The sequence below is a fragment of the Euwallacea similis genome, chromosome 3 (genome assembly GCF_039881205.1).
Source record: "Euwallacea similis isolate ESF13 chromosome 3, ESF131.1, whole genome shotgun sequence".
In the NCBI taxonomy this organism is placed as follows: Eukaryota; Metazoa; Arthropoda; class Insecta; order Coleoptera; family Curculionidae; genus Euwallacea; species Euwallacea similis.
The window spans coordinates 5,874,175-5,894,090 of NC_089611.1; the positions used below are offsets into that span (position 1 = coordinate 5,874,175).

A 19,916-nucleotide genomic window follows, 5' to 3' on the forward strand; every position below is an offset into this window, starting at 1 on the left:
GACGGAGAATCAACTGAATAGATAGGGTCTTTCAGCGCTTCCAGTCACACTAAAGCTTCATAAGGTTCATTTTAATGGAAAAGAAAAGCAAGATAGTCTTGAGTAAGGCAATGAAGGCCGAACACTAGAATTTTTGTTTTTCTAGCACCCGACTTTATTTATAATGGTTCCATTTATGATATATTGGGCGTCGTTAAGTTGGCAGGGGACACACGACTCTGTCAGCAGGCTATTCAGTACCTCGAATGTTTTTTCTTCCCCTGAACATTATTTTCATAATAAATTAACAATTTTTGAACATCTCCCCGATTTTACCTTCATTATTTGCACCTTCATGCCCTGAATGAAACCTCCCCATCGCCCACGTAGACATCGCCACCCCCGAACGCAACCGACATAATCCGAAAGCTCACCATATAACAAGGAGGTTTTATAGATCGGCGTGAAAACTGCACTGGAAAGCCTTGAAACGAGTTTCCCGTATTTCCCTGGAAAATTGAGAAAAGCGGTGTGGTGTTGTGCGTGACAAAGACAGAGCATCGGGCCTTTGTTACGGGTTTCATTCAGTCGTGTTGAGGTTTTACTTGAGAGAAGGAGGTGTTGTGTAGAGGTAGGTCGTTTTCCACTGCATGCTTTGGAAAATTTGAATTATCCAAACATTTTACATGTGTATCATGTAGAAGTTCCACTCGCTTGGATGATTATGGCCATTAAAAAATCGATTTTCGTCCAAGAATTTTATCGATATTTGGATATTTTCGTTGGTCTTCATAATAATAATTGATGAATTATTGTACATGTTTTCTCTGCTTATGAAAGTGTTATGAGCGATTTTTTTTCTTAATAATTATTGAAATTTTCTATTAGAAAAAAAAATTGGAAAATTTGTTGCTCGGTTACAATTTCATTATCAAGCTTGCAAATTAAAGTATTTCTAAATGAAAACATAAAAAAAATCTTAGGTACATTATAATATTGAAAAATAATTTATTGATATGAAAAACACAACGTAACAAGGTTTATCGATTTCTAACTTTTAGTACTAAATATTTACATAGGTGGATATTCCAACTTTCCCTAGAGCACTCAAGACAGTAAGATTTCCTTCTAGTCCCGTATTTGTGTGGAAACCTTAAACGTAATATTTGATATATTGCTTTAGAGGAATGAAAAATGGAAGTTTTTTCAATTCCAATTTTTGCGCTGTCTGTGAAAGAATTGACTACGAGTTTAATTATCAAAACGCTGTGCCAGCAATACTTTCAAATTCAAATCCAATTCTTACGAACATTTACATTTTATCTGCACTCCATTCCAATTGAAAGCTGAATGAAATTTCATTTAATCAACAGGAAATTGAGGATTTAGAAATCTAATTAAATTTTGCCGATTTAGGCGACGGCACCTAATAAATGTAACCATGGGGAATTGTGCTACAAATTTGAAAAAGGCGTTAGCAAGCCAACGAAAGAAGGCCCTGCTTCTGGTTCTTACTACTGTTCAGAACCCAAAACTGTTCTTCGCCATTTTCCGTGATGTATGTGATATATTGGACAGTAACCGAACTGATGAAAGTTAACGGGATCAAAACTGGTATTTGGAGTTGTCCAGTCAATCACAGACAAATGCATAGACAAACTCCTTTAATTATGATGGTTGCATGAGATGTTCCATTGCATGCAAGTTCCAATTTCAGTGTTACTCATTTCCGCAAATTATAACAAATGCAGACTTTGACTACTCCCAGACCTGCAGTACTATTTTCAACTTCAACTAGAAGTCGGTTTTTATTGATTACACTTTACTTTATTCCCATAGAATGACCGGAAAAGGCAAAGCAGATGATTCCTTCACGCTTACGAAACGGTTTCCATGTATCAAAGGGGATTCTCCAGAACTTCCCCTTTCTAACAAAATATTTTACATGCGACACCGTTTACAAATCCGCCCATTTACTTTGAGGCCTATTAAGTTAAATTCGCCCTTTTGTCATCCGCTTTCCAAAGTGCTCCTCGTTAAATTTGATTCGTTTCTCTCCTCTTTAGATAAAACTGCACCATCCCATCTCTGCAAGACTTTAAGTTTTATCCCACAAGAACGAAATAGAAACATGTTGGATATTCTCTTTTCAAATGAAAATATCAACCATCAACAACTTGCTTTTTCTTAAATACCTTTTAATTGCATTTTATTGAAAGTCCCTTATTTCCTGTATAAATCTTATACTGCTTTTAAATATACCTAATTCTCATAATCTACCAAATTTGTAGTGATCGAAAAAGGTCACTTTTTTGTTAGCCAGAGAAAAAGTCTTTTTTTACCAGTTTGCACACTTATGTTCTATTATTTATTTTTTATTCAATGGCATTACCTTGAACTTCTAATTTCTGCCAGGAATTTTCCATTATGGAATAAATAGCTTTCTAGCGTAATTACCGTACTCCATACACTTCGTACCGTGGATGACAGGTAATTTAGTTCGACCCATGAACGTCAGCGGTAGTGTTTTTCAACTTGCCTCGAGAGGCCAATAAAGAAGGGGACGTTCTATACATATACACGTATAAGGTGTCCATTAACATGCGGTAAAATTCAGGGGGTTATTCTCTGGACTATTCTAAGAATATTTTATCCTTTGATGATTTTTGAAAAGCCTCTTTATTCTAAAGAAATAGGTTGAGAAAAATATTCGACAATAGCAACATATCATTACTAAATACTATATGTAAAGCTTTTCAATCTATAAGAACTGTTGAAAATGACTACCTGAAGTGAAGTAATCATTGTGAGGTCCACCTCAACCATTCCATTTTTTGAGAAATTCGTTTTATTAGTAAAAAGAATCGTTGTCAAGGTGGACCTCGCTTATGACCTGCTCGATCTCCGGACTTAAACCTCCTGGATTATTTCCTATAGGGGCATCTAAAGTCATTAGTTTATAGTACTCCAGTGGAAAGATGTGAAATATGGAAGATTTGAAAAATCAGATCATTGCTAGCTGTAACTTAATAAGAAATGACCCTAATGTTTTTGAAAGAGTTCGGCAATCGATGAAGAAAAGATTAGATTTTTACAACCTAGCTGAAAGTAGTCATTTTCACCAGTTCTTGTAGATTAAGAAGCTTTACATGTAATATTTAGTAATAAAATGGTGTTATTGTTCAAAATGTTTTTCATCCTGTGTTTTGGGAACAAAGAGGCTTTTAAAAAATCATCAAACGACAAAATATTCTTAGAATAGTTCAGGTAATAACCCTTTGAATGTTTTCCATATTTTTAATGAACACTCTGTATACAGGGTGAGACAATAATGTGGCAATATAGCGTATCCTCCTTATTTTTCGGAAAAAAATGTATATGAAATTTTAAGGGATTTGCGGAACTTAATAAAGATTCACCACTTTTCCAAACAACCACAATAAAGACACTAATGGACAGCATGCTATTTACCCTAGGCAGATACACGTTATTTGACTACATTTCATACTGCGCTCTACAAGATTAGTGCATATACAATGCAAGCTTTACATACTAATGCGTCAGCTCTCTCAGCATGCAAGTCGAAATACATATTTCATGTTCAGAGTGAAGATTAATTTTCTCTGTAAAATTAAATTACCCTGCTGTAGCATCATATTCAGTCTGACGAAACAGCTTTCCATTATTCACTTTCCGTGTTCCAAGATTAATTGTGCATTATGGTCTTAGGTAAGAGCTAACAAGCAAAGCATCTTTTCATTAAGTTAAAAGAATTCCCATTAGATTGGTCAACTAAAAGTTTACTCCATTTTTTATGAGAATAAAAGAAAATGTGACAAGGGGGGATGCTTGGTCTTAAACCATGCCCCTGAAATGACAAAAAGTATCACGTTGCAAATGAACCCCTAACACTATAAATCTAATTTCGACTGGAACATTATTAATAATTTGCAAATAACCAGTGAAACCTCGATAAAAAATACAAGCAGTACCTCATATTTCCCTGGGGTAAACGCATTTTCCTTCCCCTGACGGTTTCGTCGATTCATCAAGTGTCAAGACGGAGGCATCATTATTTCCTTTCTGTTATGACAACAATCCCTGATAAATGATTCTCTTCCGAGTTTCCAAAAATATCTCAACGGGGGGTGAACATCTTATTGTACCCGGGAAAAGCAAGGTAAATGGATACATTTTCATAGCGAAAACCTGGACTAAATTTAAAATTAAGAAGTTTTTGTCCTTTCGCAGGACTTAAAATGGAATTTCCGAGGAAAATAATGTTCATTGTGGAAAGTTCTTTTAATGTTCACGACGTCTTATTTTCTTTTCAGGTTGTCATTAATGTTCAGCAACAGACTTCCGTTATTTCAAACCATCATTGATTCGTCCGCAGTAAAAGAATGTGGAAAAATTCAGTTTCAGAACTAGATCTCACATAAAAATAAGCTTGGCACTCACTTCAGTGTGCACACCCTGATGACTTTTCAGTGTATTAAATGGTGAGCTTTGCTTGAGCGAAGCGTGAGCGGCGCTATAGGAAATTATCAGACATACTGTGCAAATAACAATTAAACAAATTAATTAAAAATTACCATATAATATTCGTGTGTAGCAAAACAACATTGGGATCGACTTAAAGTAATTAATTTATTTTGAGTTTTCATTTATTGTTTTAACAAAATACGAGTTTTTCTCTGAAACTCCATATTTTCCTAGCTGCGTTAAATTTAATTAAATCCATTCAAAGAACCCTTCCATTCTAATAAAAATAACACAGTTGAATACTTCGTCCCGACATTTTAAGACAAACCCGGTTATTTTGCATTAACGTTTGCAGAATGCAAATGTAAGCTAATTCAACTTTACCTCGGAAAAGTTTTATTTGCAGGTTGCCCAAGGACGGAAAACTATTCTAGTGATAACGTAAATGATAAAAGTTTGTGAAAAGTTGGAGGCGTAGGTGGTTTTTAACGGATTTCAAGTTAAATTTTAAAGCCTGTGTAAGTGCCAGTAAAGAGTTAGGGAAAAAGTATTTTATATCCCAATTTTTCGGATTTAAAACAAAAATCTGGGAAAGCTCCCTCCGTTAGGACCATTTTCAACGGAAAAAAAAGCCGAAACGTGCCAGAACGTTAATTTTTACTATCCATTTCGTTTCCATCCCATACCCGTTTCGTAAACGTTCCGTAATTTATTATATAGAGAATCTGACCTGTCAGCTCAACAGTAAACATATACAGGGTCATTCACGTGCATGGATTATCACGTCATGCTACACGGAATATTGCGGTCAAAGTATTTAATATTTTGAATTTTTCTTTGCGTTGTATAAAACTCAAATAGAGGTACATTCTAAAGTTATTTCTTTTATAAGGGAGGTTGTAAATAAGTGAAAAATATCAAAGTTATATTTTTCTAAACAAATCACTCAATCTATTAGTATCGTTTTAGTTTCCTTTAGAAAAATGTAAGTTTGATTAAGATTTTCCTACCCTAAATCTTAAGGATTTTGAAATAACGGAGATTTTGTAAAAATTTAATGCAAATTAAAAACTTTGCTTTAAAAAAGTTTAAATTGAAATAAGCAGAAATTCACACCAAATCTCGGGCATATTTCATGCTATAGTCATGAAAATTTAGATGTTTTATTCAGTGTGTCCAAAAAATAAGTTGAATATATTTACTTTGAACGACCTTTTATATTGGCATTTTAGATGTAACCATGGCAGCTAATACAAAAAGTAATAGGATTTTCTACTTTTTTCTAAATTTTAATATTCGAAGAAAACTTGTACATTTAGGTATAGGAAAGTATAATAGTTTTCGATTGATAACACCTCTATCTATTACTCCAAGTAATCAAATATAGTGTTCCATTTGAATTAAGGAAATTAATACTCTTCAAAGCAAATACATTTTTCAACTTATTTTTTGGATACACTGTATAAGATATCTAAATTTTCATGACTATAGCATGAAATATGCCTCATGCCTGAGGATTGGTGTGAATTTTGGCTTACTCCTATTTAAACTTTCTTTAAAGCGGAGTTTTAAAATTTGCACAACATTTTTACAAAATCTAAATTCTTTGAAAATCTTTAAGGTTTAGAGTAAGTAACCCATAATCAAGCTTACATTTATTTTTCTCAAGAAATCTAGAACGATAGTAATATATTGGGTGTTTCATTTAAAAAAACATAACTTAGATATTTTCCACTTATCTACAAGGCCCCTATGAAAAGAAAATAATTTTAGAATGTATCTCTATTTGATTTCTATACAACGCAAAAAAAAATTAAAAACATTAAATATTTTGGCCGTTATATTCTGTGTAACATGACATGAATAACCCTGTATATCACCTGCGATATCCGACTAGGACCTACTTTATTGTACAGTATCGGAGCCCCCTTTATAATAAAATCGGGCATACTGTTATTATAAGCATAATCGATTGGAATCGATTAAGCCTATTCCAATTACCCATCCCAAATGGCAATCACCAACTGGAAACACAGCAGTAAATATTTTGTTAAGCTCAATTTTCGAAGCGAAAATCTATTTATCAAGTGGAATTTGAAATATTGCGGACGCTAAGCGCCTATCGATGATTTATACACTTTGTACAATGGCCCATAATATCATGAAATGGGATTGCAGGGGCTTATTTTGGAAAGTATATCCAAATTGAGCATATTCATGGACTTTAACAGGTGAATTCAGCAATTTACATGATTTCCGAAATAATGATGCAAATGAGCAAACAAAGACTTCTGCGACCCCTTGTATATCTATCCCTATTGAAAAGACAGGGGGAGAAAAAACATGCCATCGTTAATAAGGTTTCATAAACTCTCAACGAAAAGCAACCCGTGTGGCTTGTTTGAAATAATTCCAGCCCGAAATTTCCCCCATGTTTACCAACAATTAAAACTCCATCTCAATCCATCTCGCTCCGGGATTCATCTCATTTGAGGAGGGCAATTGCCATAAATTGGGGTGATTTACCAAAGAAGTTTAAGGGCAACTCTGCTGCCGCTTTAACTCATATTGATAAAACGAAGTTAAATAGGTTGCAAATGGTAAAAAGTTTTCAGTCGGTGTTTAAATTAAAATTTAGTGCTCTCCGAGGATTTCAAAGGTTTGCGGTCTGAACTTGAAAATATCATCATCAATTATTATCATCGCGAACTTTTGGGGACAACAGGGGAGTTTCAGTTCAGAGAATAAACACACAGGAAATGAGAAGGTTATCTTCTAGTTCTCTTCTTTGCAAACACCATTTTGACTTTAACTTCAGGTGGAGGTTAAACTGAAGGCGTACAACCGGACGTCAGAACAAACATAGCTGCTGACCTCACTACCCTACATAAACCGTTAATAATTTGTACAAAGCACATCTGCTGAACTTCGAACTTGTGGTAAAAATTCAATGAACTCATTGATTACGCTAGTTAATTAATTAAAAATAACTCCCCCAAAGTTAATTAAAATGGCCAGTTTAATTTTGTAAATGGACATTTGCCATCAGTTGTGGGCAATTAAGCAAACCAGCAGTTATGGGAATGGTTTATTTTATCATAGAGTAATTAATGGAATTTTCGGAACTTAGTGTGCGGTCGTAACCGAAATCCATTTAGAATATTCACAAAATATGGATTTATTGGGATAATCATTGCCGGCTATATACGCCGCAGTGACGTATACCTTTTACTAGTGCCTACAACAATAATAATTTATGTAGCCATTTCCACAATGTCTTTTTCCAATGAGCTGCCTTTTATTCCTCAACGTTTTACATACTTCAACAAACTGTTTAAATTCAATGCACATCGCCAGATTTATACAAAACTATTTAAATTGAATTTCCAGGTTTTGTTGGCTGATGTCTAGCACAATGCCCAACTGGAAGCTAGCAGTAATATAATTTTAATACTTTAGAAAGCAGCTTGGCTTTGCCAGGAAATTACGGTTTAATTCAAAATATGGCCCAAAATGGGAATTTTCATCTCCTTTAAAACGGATTTCCATTTTTACAAATTAAACCGAGCATTAAAAAAAGTATTGCAGCAGTTGCATCGTATCATAACTTGTTCAAATATCTATGAAAATACTCAAATGTTTATATTTTGGTTTTATCTCTGTATGAATTTTAATTTAAAAAATAACTACGGTTATTCAATACGTCGGTTAAAATTTCATTTACGAAGTTGTGAGTCCTAAGAATTGAAGGAACCTCACTAGTGTTTCTCTTGATAAAATTTGCAAAAACGGGATAAAGTGGGTGGGAGAAATTACCGTTTTTTGCACTTCGAAAGTAGACTTATTTCCATTTGAAAAGAAAATTACGCTTATAAAAAGTTGAGTGTTCAAGTCAATTTTTCCTTCTGAATAAGTTTTAGGTAAGACAGTAGGCGAAATAATTTAGTTCTATATTTGGTTTTTTTCATTCACAAAGAAAAAAATCTTTCACTTTTCTTGTCTTTCTTGTTGAATTTTTTGAATACTTTTCAAGCAAGTGGTCAAAACCAAAATATATATTATCAGGTTGCTTTAGATACAAAGTGAGTTGAATGTCAAATTGGTGAAAATAAAAAAATATTTACCTTCAAATAAAATACAAAAGAAAAGTTCTTTCAAGTTGAAAACTGTCCTTTGAGAGATGCGCTACTAGAAATGAAACTCAGCCAGACGTTTCTTTTCGCATGGCCCCAGATTTCAATTCATTCTTCCATAGCGGTTACAGAGCTCTTTGGTGGAATTGGGGTCGCAGTTCTGAAGGAGCTATCCCTTATGGTACTAATATGAGTCTTCTTTAATTTCAGGTTTATAATGAAACCTCTAGCAGCATTACTGGCAGTACTTTTAGTCATACATAGAGTTAATGCTTGGGGAGGACTCTTCAATAGATTTTCTCCCGAAATGTTGGCCAACATGGGATACGGAGGACATGGAGGCGGAATGATGGTAAATACCTCATTAGGAGATGCAATTCGCCTCAATCGAATTTTCCAAAACAATGCCCTCACTGATAACCATTAACGTCACCAACTTTTTGTGATTTTGATGGACAATTTATATTATTGTATGCAAATAAATCAGTATAATATTTTCAGAGGGATGGAGAAGATAATTTTTTGGAAGAGTACGTAAGCGAGGGCGATGATGAACCCTGTTATGGGAAGAGATGCACTGCAAATGAACATTGTTGCCCTGGGTCTGTATGTGTCGATGTCGACGGAGGTAAGAATCACACACATCAATATTTTTCTTCAGTAAAAAATAATAATCCGTTTGAGCTTAGCTATCAAATTGAAGTATTTTTTTATCAATTTTAATGCTGCTTTTGGTTCTTCTCCCTGCAACTGCATTTACGCGATGGGCTGGAAAATTGTGTAACTGGTGGCTTCATCAGGAAACAATAATATTCAGACTCTCAATTCCACAAATTGGAGGGTATTGCTGACATTCATTTTCACGCCTCTCGCTAAATGAGACAAACACAAATACATCTGTTTAATTTACGGCTTTTAGTTCTACATTCAGCCCTTTTCAAGTGGGAATGAGGTAACGCAAACACGAGGTATCAAATAGAATTTATTTTCCCTGTTCTAGCTTTAAAAGGCGTCTATTTAACCTGCAGAGTTAACTTGAAATGTGGGATTTGAATTGCAAATGAGGAAGGGGAAAACTAAACAAAACTTGCTGTATGTATATCATACATAATAGAGATTTGAACTCTGTTTCATTGTATGCAACTCGCAATTTTGTGTATTTTCCTGTTAGTGCGTCTTAAGAATATCGTCAATTATTAACACAAAATTAGAATTTGGAACGGGCCATATTTTTTATCTTAAGCTTCCACGGTTTTCTCATATAACCTCGAGTTTTAGCTGAAAAATGTGTCTCGTTACAGTAATTTTCTGTGAAAACGGTTTAGATGGAGTTTTTCAATGGAAATTACCGGCAGCTTTGCAACAGGACCGTTCAATAATAATAAATATATTATGCACCAAGGTTGTGACGTACCTCATTATGATCCGAATGTCGAGTTCAAATCCAGAAGCGGGTCATAAGTAACTCATAACCGCGGTGTACGTGACTCTCCAAAATAAAATAATAATTAATTATTTTGATTAAAAAAATATTGTTTTTGACATTAAAACCATAGGTATGACCACCACTCATTTTTTTAATTGTTAGTTTCTTCCATAGTTTTTAATTTCACTAGTTCATTGTCTGGCACAACGCTGTTAATTCCTAAATTTATTCGAAAAGTTCATGGGTAAAAGAGAAAGTTATGCCCCATAAAATTACACATAAAATCATTGGCTTGGCGTGACTGCATCGGATTTAAAAAAATATTTTCCAGTTTCTTTTCCATAGAAACATTTTGAATTATTTATGTTATAACTGCATAATTTATGTTGTTACAGTGGTTGGTTCATGCCTCTTTGCATATGGAAGACGAGTAGGGGAACTTTGTAGAAGAGATTCTGACTGTGAATCCGGACTAGTATGCGCAGAGTCGGATTCAGGTCCTAATGCTCGAGTTTGCAGGTACGTACTAAAATTTTGTATATATCATTTGCCGAAAAAAGGCTTAAAAATGACGTAGTCATATTTCTAGAGATGTAAACAGATGTAAAAAATTAATTTTCTATTTTTTTAACAGACCACCAGTGCATCAGGACAAGCAATATTCCGAACCATGCCATATGTCTAGTGAATGTGATATCTCGAGGGGGTTGTGCTGCCAGCTGCAAAGACGTCATCGACAGGTACCAAGAAAGGTACGAACAACAATTTTTAATACTCTATTCTACTTCAACTCCTTCTATACTAATCTAAACCAATAATAACGTTCACTTTAAGAGTTTATTACACTCTAGAGTTACGTTCATTCAAGAAGATTAAATTAAAAAGAAAAGAAAATTAAATATTTGAATTTCTCTAAGGAGGAAAGCGGATACCTTTATTTAATAGTCGTAACATTCAAGTACAACCTACAGGATATTTTTATTCGATTGCCTAAAGCAGTTATCGTTTAGGATGCTGCAAAATGAAATATCGGAGAGAAAGAGCGTTATAAACCGAGAAAGCCATTCGGAAGAATATGGCAACTACAGGTTTTTGAATATACATATTTTATTGTTTTTAATACGAAATATTCTTGGCCACGTTTCACTTATAGAGCCATTTTTCGCGTGATAAAGGAAAAATAATTTCATGTATTTATAAGCACATAAAATGTAGGAGTAAATCCTCTTTAATCCGTCTTTTACTGAGCCATAATATTTGGAAAGGGCCAATTTACCAAAAAGCAGTTATGGTTATAATTTTCTTTATATGGTAAAATTTCGAAATTAAACCGCTTTTTGAATGACGTTAAAAATACCTATTAACATTCCGGTTTGCGCAACATTTTAACGATTTTATGGCTGATGTAAGATTAAAGTCCAATTGCACAAATTAGGTTTAAGCCATCCTCAACTCAAGCTTTAACTCCCCACTAAAAAACGTTGAATACTTTCCTGTCTGCAGAAAATCTAAACTGTTCTGAAAAATATGAGTATAAATAAAGGCGTAAAGGACCGAACTGTGGCAAAATAACCAATTAAGAATTCTTCTTATTTGAACCAGTGACATGGAAACGTATTTGATTCTACGAATTTATAAATTAAGTGAAATAAAATTGTATTTAATTGAATTCTATTAAATTCAATTAATGATTTTTTTTACAATTTTCAGGTTTGCTCCTACTTCAAGGACCCTCTAGTGTGCATCGGACCAGTCGCAACTGACCAAATCAGAAACACTGTCGAACACACCGCAGGAGAAAAACGGATCACTGGACTGGCGTTCAAGAGGCCCATGATGCATTAAGCGACTAATTAAAAATCTAAAAGAAAACAATAGTTTAGTCAAGAGATAATCTTAAAACGATCAACTTCCTTTAATCTACATGTTTATCTAATAATGAGGTCGATATATGTAATTTCTTCTCGGTGTTCAAAGAGCAAACGCCAAAAAATGTGTTGTGATTTTTTTTTGTCAAATGCGGCTCTGGGTAATAATAAACTGCTGCCAGAGCCGTACTCGGTGTTGATATTGCAACATATTTTTGGGCAAACGAACTTTTTAGCGAGGATAGAATATTTACATTGATTTATAGCTAACGACACAAGACGAGTTGGCTGTAAGTCGCTTATCATAATTAGGTCAAATATTAACTATATTCTTTAAAATTACTAATTACAATAAGAAATCTATGTTTTAAACCCTCTTGTATTATTACGTAAGGACCCATTAATATGGCTGAGGCACTTATACTGAACTTATCTACTACTTAGTGATTAATTTAGCTGTAAGATATAGGTACCTACTGGCCTAGACTTACAGGCACAAAGACATACTTAACATATCTACATATCGTAGTATTTAGTGATAGTGATATTAATGTTTAACATAGGGCAGGTACTCGTATATTTAGATATACATAGAATATTTCTTGAGGCTTAATTATTAAATGTTCAAATTATATGATAATATACATACTTTAGTGGGTACCCTGTGAGCCAAAAGCCGATACAGGCATGTCACGCGAATCAAAACTTTGAATCAATTATTTTTAGTTGGAGTGTTTTGGGCACAGGGTATGGCTCGGTTTAAAACTTTTACTTGAGGAAATATACCGTCTTACTGTGATGTCAAAAATATGCGCTTACGTAAGGGAAAAGTTGTTACAAAAGAACATTCCACAATGAAACCCGGCAGAAACCATGTGCTAAACAAACAGCGTACCTATACCTTTCCTGATATTTGATCTTTCCTATTAAAGTAAGTAGAAATGAGGGCATAACTCTAAACACTACCAGTACATACCAACTATTTTGGAATAGTTCTCTGTTGGGGATAAGAGTATTTTTCCATGGGGCGCATGTATAGTCGGAAACTGACGTCCTTTTTTCAGAAATTAAGTACTAAAAAAAGGATATTAAAAATTAATACATATCTATGATACATATCATTAATGTTAATTATACTATAGCTGTAATCCAATCTATTGATGTTATATTATTGTAAACAGTTATTTGAAATAAATGTCTACAGCAAATAGTATCACAAGGTTTGTTTTAATGAACTAGTTTTTCTCCCAAGTTGCGGACAATATTCGATATCACAAGACTAAATGGATTACTCATCGCCGTACGATGGATCTGCTGGTAAAGCTGCTTGGGTAAACAGGTGCACTTCGAGATATACTCCCCGTTTCCTGTTTCACGATAATTAACAAGTAATTCTAGTTACGTCTCCTTTTAAACTGTAAAAATCCTTTGCTCAGTCACAAAAGTGAAAGCCCCTAATCATGTAATCTCTACTCGAAAAAAAGTTAATTAACTCGTCATTGACAAATTTTGCACTGAGCGTTTATGTATACCTTGACAGATTTTTATAAGTAAATTTCACCACAAGACAGTTTCTGCAAAAACGAGGCTACCACGATCATCTTCAGCTACTGAAGTTATTAACCTTATAAGTGGAATTTAACGAAGCAACATTTAATAAGTGTTTTTTTAACGTTTAGTAAGCGTATTTTGGCATCCAACATTCCTTAGTCACGAAAATAGCGGCTTGCACTATCTGGTATTCTTGCTAGTAATGATGATGGGTGAGGTCCAATGGTAGGTGTTCCTATACATAACTGAGGCACTAAAAAGGAAATGAAGGCTAACGCTGCGCTTCATCTTCTAAATTCCTTGCTAATAGGTAGCACAGCCCATTGTGACTGTGAATTATCTTTATCTACTAGAAAGATTTTAATATTACCATCTTTAAGCAAACGTTTCAACGTTTTTAAAATATCGTCAAAAAAGTTCATTTGTTACCCGCGTCACTGGCCTGGATTCGAGCTACTGTATTTTTCATTTTCAATACCACACACGATTTCAACACGAGAACGATTCACAAATATTTGCTCGCAGTGGTCATGGCCAAAGGCATCTTCGGCAAAAATTCAGAGTAGACTTTTTTCGTGTTTTTGCAAAGAGCGCCTTTGGAAGTCGCTCTTCCGCCATTCTTAGCTTAGCCGAACAATTAAATCAAGTAATTATTTTCGTAATGAAAAGATGCAAAGAATCCTTGATACCTCCATACTTATCCATTAATCAAACACCTACAGAGTGACGCTAAAACTCTTCGGGTTGTCGCATTCTGGGCTGAAATATCAAGGCTGTGAGACCATGACTTAGTTAATCTAGATCGCGCCCATTTTAGCAATCAGTACCACCCAACAATTAAGGGCGTTGGCGATTTTACTGCACAGGATGAACTTTCCGTTTTATACCTTTCAATAGTGACAACTGCAATCGGCAAGAAAATGTAAATCAGGCATTGTTCCTTACCGCTTTGTGATTTATGTGCCAAAAGAGCAAGAGTACAACTTGTACCTTCAAAACAAAAACCTTTTCATGCACTACACTAATTTTGTAATTGGTTGTAGGCATTAACATAACCAAATTCGGTGCATGGTTCTAGACGTGATTTATGCAGTTTCGCCAAGCATTGAACCAGCGCAAGCATGTTGCATCACACAATATATCACGCATTTTACTCATATTCCTTTTTTTATTGAGTGGCGCGCGAATGCCGTTAAAAGTTATCAGAACAGAACATTTCTACAATTACATAAATCTAGCTAGAATAACAATGATATGTAAATGATATCGGGGAATATGTTTGAAAAAATATCCTGAGAAACTTAAGTGTAATGCTTCACCTTGAAATAGCTGCTCTCGGCTACGTGAAAGAGTGAATGCCTATTTTTTCTAATGTATACATGTGTACTTTATTAATTGTCTTTAACTTTTTGTATAGATAAAACTTCCACTAACTAAACCGATTTATAGGACTTTTTATGGAGGGACAGCATAACTCGCTTCCTGCCTAGATTTCATTTTTCCCGGATCAGCGGCCTATCCCACGGGTTTCATCGATTTAAACACGGGGGATTGACACCAACCTTTACACATATAGTTGCGGATATTACCACATTAGTTACTGAGGTGCATATGCACATCAACCCGGATTTATCGAAACAGGCGTACCGGGAGAATAATGCCCCGGAAATAACATTCAGCATCAACTTTTACCCTTTACACCTACAATTTTATGCGACGAACTGCGATAAATTTGCACCCACGTGCACGTGGGCCGGCCCCGGGGTTCCCCGGTCAAAAAGAATATTTAATATACAGCGCGATTAGAGCGAATTCGAACATCCACGGATTCCTGATAAAATGATCGCATACTTTTCGCGTGTAATGTCTTTGTTTTTGTGTTTGTAATGATGGAAATCGCGTCGGAATAAATTAGCTCCCCAACCTTGCACTTTTCCTCAAGATTAACCACTACATCAAGCTTAATTAACAGCTGTAGCAAAGCGGGTGAAATTTTACTCCTCTGAGCTAAAAAAATCGCTACCATAAATTTAACGCAATACAAAACCGTGCCACAAGGTTGGCGTTTCCTATAAAAATAAACGAGAACACACATAATAAGAGTTCCACCCTATAAACTATTTCCTTTGATTCGTATGCATGGAATTTTTCATGCCTACACGGTATGAAGTTTCCGTAATGTTCAAGGTCGAATGACCTACACACCATAAGAAATAATATGTATTACTTTGAAAGTGGATGTAATTTAGATAGCTGAAAATAGAGTTTTATTTGACTTTGTTAGCGAGAGCAATGTTAATCCTTAGACAATGCATATTACGTTACAGGATCGGTATTTGTGCCACTTTTTCCCACACTTAACCTTCCGTGAAACCTACCACCAGGATAACATGCCAAACATATTATCGCATATTCCTATCTAACATTTTTTCATGATTTTTTAAGATTTTTAGAATTAACGCGGAATCAAAATTCTACTCGGACTGTGTGACATAATAATAACTAAGGAGTGTTTAATGAGTTAATTACCGACTACAGTGAATAATGAACTAATATTTCTTATTTTTAATGAAGCGGTTTCATGAAGACTAAGATAAATGAACATACTTATTCGGTAAGGTAATTAATTATTGAAAAATTAAATAAGCTTTTAATTGTACGTGCAGGTATCAACAAACCACATTATAACATATAGTTTCACGCTTTAAGCATGTAACTCGACAGTTCCTTCGCTTCCACTGATTTGATTAATGACTGTGTTTCTAGTTAGAATAGCATTAAAAAAATATTCTATTTTTCCTTGTATTTGATGGAGGTTCAAGATCAGCACAGATAATTAATCCTTAATACTTTCACTGCTGCCGGATTAAAGTACCCAATCCCTAGAAGTGGAATCAGTTTTGGGGAGAATAACCGGCCAGCATTCTGCAATTTTTTCAATCTTCGAATTAGAGCCGTTCTGGCTGAAAACACCTCTTAATTTCAAAATGATGTAATATTTTTTTCCCTTAAAAATATTTTCATGATTGTTCTAGCTTTTTTGTATTTTCAGTAGTATATATTTTAATAAAATTAAGTTTTTTTTTTAGTTTTGATATACCGGGCGTCCAGGCGAATCTTGGACATAGGAGATTAACGTGGGAAATTGGTTTTTGTTTTTTTACGCCTGCACAGATGATCCAATTGAAAAACTTTTACATGGAAGTCGTAATACTCAAGACCGAATATCATTCCATAATTTTTTCAATATTCTAATTAGAGCCATTTTGGCCCAAAACGCCTTCAAATTTCAAAAATTTTAATATCTTGCGTAACCGTTCGAGACCCCGATTAGTCAGAGTCAAGGTCAGAATTAAACAAACACAAAGCCACCAACAATATAAGCGTAAAAACCCCATGTCAAATGAATTTTCTCTTTTTGCTAATTTTTAAGCAATTTTTAACTTATTGACGAGTTAATTTAGTGAAAAATTAATGGATAACCTAAGGATAATTATTATGTGATCTACTTTGTTATCTCCGCAGTAAATAAACAAGTTTCTTATTAACCTGTGATGATAATACGAAGACATGACCTACATATATCTTTTATCTCACTCACGGTTACGCAGGATATTAAAATTTTTGAAATTTGAAGGCGTTTTGGGCCAAAATGGCTCTAATTAGAATATTGAAAAAATTGTGGAATGATGGTCAGTCTTGAGTATTGCGACCTCCATGTAAAAGTTTTTCAATTGGATCATCTGTGCAGGCGTAAAAAAACAAAAATCAATTTCCCACGTTAATCTCCTATGTCCAAGATTCGCCTGGACGCCCGGTATATCAAAATTTAAAAAAAAACTTAATTTTATTAAAATATATACTACTGAAAATACAAAAAAGCTAGAACAATCATGAAAATATTTTTAAGGGAAAAAAATATTACAAAGACCTGAGTTTCCACGAAATTTTTCATAAAAATATACATAAGCTCATTTTCCGAATTTTTATTTGTAAACAAACTTTGCAACCTTTTCCGACGGTTTCACCTTTTTTATTTATAGCTGTAATTTTAGTTATAATGTGAGCTATGGGATTTTTAACCCTACAGTTCACGTTATATGCAATATTTTTTTTAATATAGAGATCCATTCGGATGTATTAACTATACCTTAGCTTGCATATGCGCCCATTTGAGCAGTGCGCAAGTCATATTATAAAATAAATACAAATATGGCACGGATCCGTGTCATGCGCACCGAGGCTAAAACAAATACATCACGGATCCGTGACGTGCGCACCCAACGGGATCAGTATCGCTCACTCATTTGTCGAATAAAATACTTTAAAAATCTCATATTGGAATTTATCACTCATATTGGAATTGCTTTTAGCAAAAATTAAGTGAGATACTTTGACATACAAAAGTTGTGGGCGCTGTAAGAAAAGAGTGAAATGATAATGATTGCTACATTAAAATAACAATTACACCTAAATTGAATTGTGCTTTATTCTCCATCACATTGAATTGAAAATCATGCATCTAAATTATGATAGTCTATATCCAGTAGTGCCTGAGGCCAAAATGCTACTTGGTCATAATGCTGACATAGGAATACGCAGCCTTGAACACCTTAAATGATTCGTCAAACGCATATTATTGTACTTAGTACTGTGATAAATTACATACCATGAGAGCTGAGCGATTTGTCATGGCAGCAAAAGGACCTATAGTCAAGACTAACGGTTCCTGAGTCTTAGCAATGACAACCTGAGTGAGCACTAGTGCTTCTTTATTCAGGAGGTACCACCTGCTTTGATATAACGCAGTTCCAATTGCTTCACTCTGTATTTTTATTCATAAACCGAAATATTTCACTATTGTATCATCCTACTTACCTGTACTTTAATTTCATTACAAATCCAAGCGATAAGGGATATCTGCAAAACTAAAAGCGCCAGGAAGCATGTCAACCACAGGAGTTCTGAAGACTCTATCTGAAGTACCATTTACATTTATTTATAAATGCTAATACCTATTTCAAACCTTGATTAGATTCACTGAAACCGAGGCAATATCCATGGAGCTGAGAATATACTCAATCAAGAGAATATACTTAGTACTTCGATTCACAAATTTAGTAAAGCTGTATTGGAAAAAAAGGTGGTTAAAAAAGCGCCATTATTTATCTACTGCTGCAGACTTCATACTTAATAATGTACTGATGTTCCTTTATATACCCTTTAAGAATGGCAATTTTCTCCTGCATGTCGCTCTCACTGAAGCCTTCTTCAACGTAATTTCTGAGGCGAATCTGCAGAATGTGCAATTGAGCTGACGTATATACCAGCAACGTTATGTAGACCCCTTGGGTCATTACGTTATTAGTGCCACCACTCCAAGACCATATAGCTTGGGTCACAAATAGGGTTTTTATAGAATCCAACTTATTTAAAGGGATTAGGGTCTGGTACATGAAGTGAGGCTCAATAGTATCGTTGCCTGTATTCGCTCTGGCCATTTGAAGGATTTCGTGAGCACCTTAAGTTGATGATTATATTTTATTTTGTCCTGAAAGTGTGAGTTTCTTACCATATAATTCGAGAAACGATATTGCGGACAACGTGCACACGGCAATGGAAATCCCATACGCCTTGCAAACTGTAATCTTCTTACGATACATGGCGATAATCTCTTCATTTCCAGACTCCCACACCAACTTCTCCTTCTCAATTATCTCCTTAAACAAATCAATGACGTGGTATCTGGCATAAATAATCATCTTCGTGGCAATTTTGATGGCGTTGAACAAAATCCCGACGTTTGCAATGATGATTGGGAGTTCATAGCGAAAGATAATCAACCGTATTGTCTCGCCCAAGAGCAATATGAAAAACGTGGAGTAGGCACATCTCATGAAAACGCAGTAAAAGTTGAATAAAGCCTGCAAAATGGGGCTTTTGGAGACGGGTAGAATCCAGACACCCGCAGCTATCATGAATAATCTCGTCAATTTAACTAGTTGTTGGTTTTTGAAATCAAAAGCGAGTTGTTCGGTCATTTTTAGTTGGGTTTGTGGCGAGAAACTTCGGTCAAATGAGAAAAAAACCAGGGATAGTTTAGAAGTTACTTTGGTGTTTAATACTAATAGCCCCAAGAAAAATGGTGGGAAAAATTCGGATTTTGTAAAGTGATTTAGTTAATTATTCAAGGGGCAGATAGTTTTCTTTTGGGATTTCATACATTCTTAATGGAGCCAATGGAAAAACTGAAGTTAAAAGAAGGTAGTTTCATTGGAATCGAGAGGTATTCGGTGGACATTTGGATTTATACTCAAACTTGCACAAAGTGTTCTTGAAAATTAGCATCTCATTCATAGGATTACTTAGAAGATGCAACACCTGACTGTGTTTGTTCTTAGTCTCCATCCTAATCCGTGAATCAAGGGGGTAATCCATGGTTTATGAGATAAAGTAAAACATTGATATCTTTTT

The 19,916-nt window shown here is 34.6% G+C and overlaps 2 protein-coding genes across 2 annotated transcripts; one reads left to right on the forward strand and one right to left on the reverse strand.

The window, feature by feature from the left end:
• The first annotated feature begins 433 nt into the window (after positions 1-433).
• Positions 434-13,110, forward strand: spab (space blanket). Its single transcript, XM_066406421.1, has 6 exons — positions 434-610; positions 8,808-8,949; positions 9,099-9,225; positions 10,419-10,542; positions 10,658-10,775; positions 11,734-13,110. Exons 2-6 carry the CDS (start codon positions 8,815-8,817, stop codon positions 11,866-11,868), a joined length of 639 nt encoding a protein of 212 aa, XP_066262518.1. The 5' UTR covers positions 434-610; positions 8,808-8,814; the 3' UTR covers positions 11,869-13,110.
• A 4,817-nt stretch (positions 13,111-17,927) lies between these two features.
• On the reverse strand, positions 17,928-18,894 carry LOC136419848 (odorant receptor 10-like). Its single transcript, XM_066406423.1, has 5 exons — positions 18,633-18,894; positions 18,469-18,568; positions 18,321-18,419; positions 18,112-18,267; positions 17,928-18,054 (listed from the first exon to the last, which is right to left on the reverse strand). Exons 1-5 carry the CDS (start codon positions 18,797-18,799, stop codon positions 18,010-18,012), a joined length of 567 nt encoding a protein of 188 aa, XP_066262520.1. The 5' UTR covers positions 18,800-18,894; the 3' UTR covers positions 17,928-18,009.
• Between the last annotated feature and the right edge of the window lie 1,022 nt (positions 18,895-19,916).

What these genes read in the sequence shown, in the direction of transcription:
- spab (XM_066406421.1), top strand. Translation starts at nt 8,815, where the DNA reads ATGAAACCTCTAGCAGCATTACTGGCAGTACTTTTAGTCATACATAGA. An exon ending in ATGTGTCGATGTCGACGGAG is followed by an intron (nt 9,226 to 10,418) that starts GTAAGAATCACA and finishes ATGTTGTTACAG; the next exon opens with TGGTTGGTTCATGCCTCTTT. An exon ending in CCTAATGCTCGAGTTTGCAG is followed by an intron (nt 10,543 to 10,657) that starts GTACGTACTAAA and finishes TTTTTTTAACAG; the next exon opens with ACCACCAGTGCATCAGGACA.
- LOC136419848 (XM_066406423.1), bottom strand. Translation starts at nt 18,799, where the DNA reads ATGACCCAAGGGGTCTACATAACGTTGCTGGTATATACGTCAGCTCAA. An exon ending in GTAATGAAATTAAAGTACAG is followed by an intron (nt 18,268 to 18,320) that starts GTAAGTAGGATG and finishes ATAAAAATACAG; the next exon opens with AGTGAAGCAATTGGAACTGC. An exon ending in CAAATCGCTCAGCTCTCATG is followed by an intron (nt 18,055 to 18,111) that starts GTATGTAATTTA and finishes GAATCATTTAAG; the next exon opens with GTGTTCAAGGCTGCGTATTC.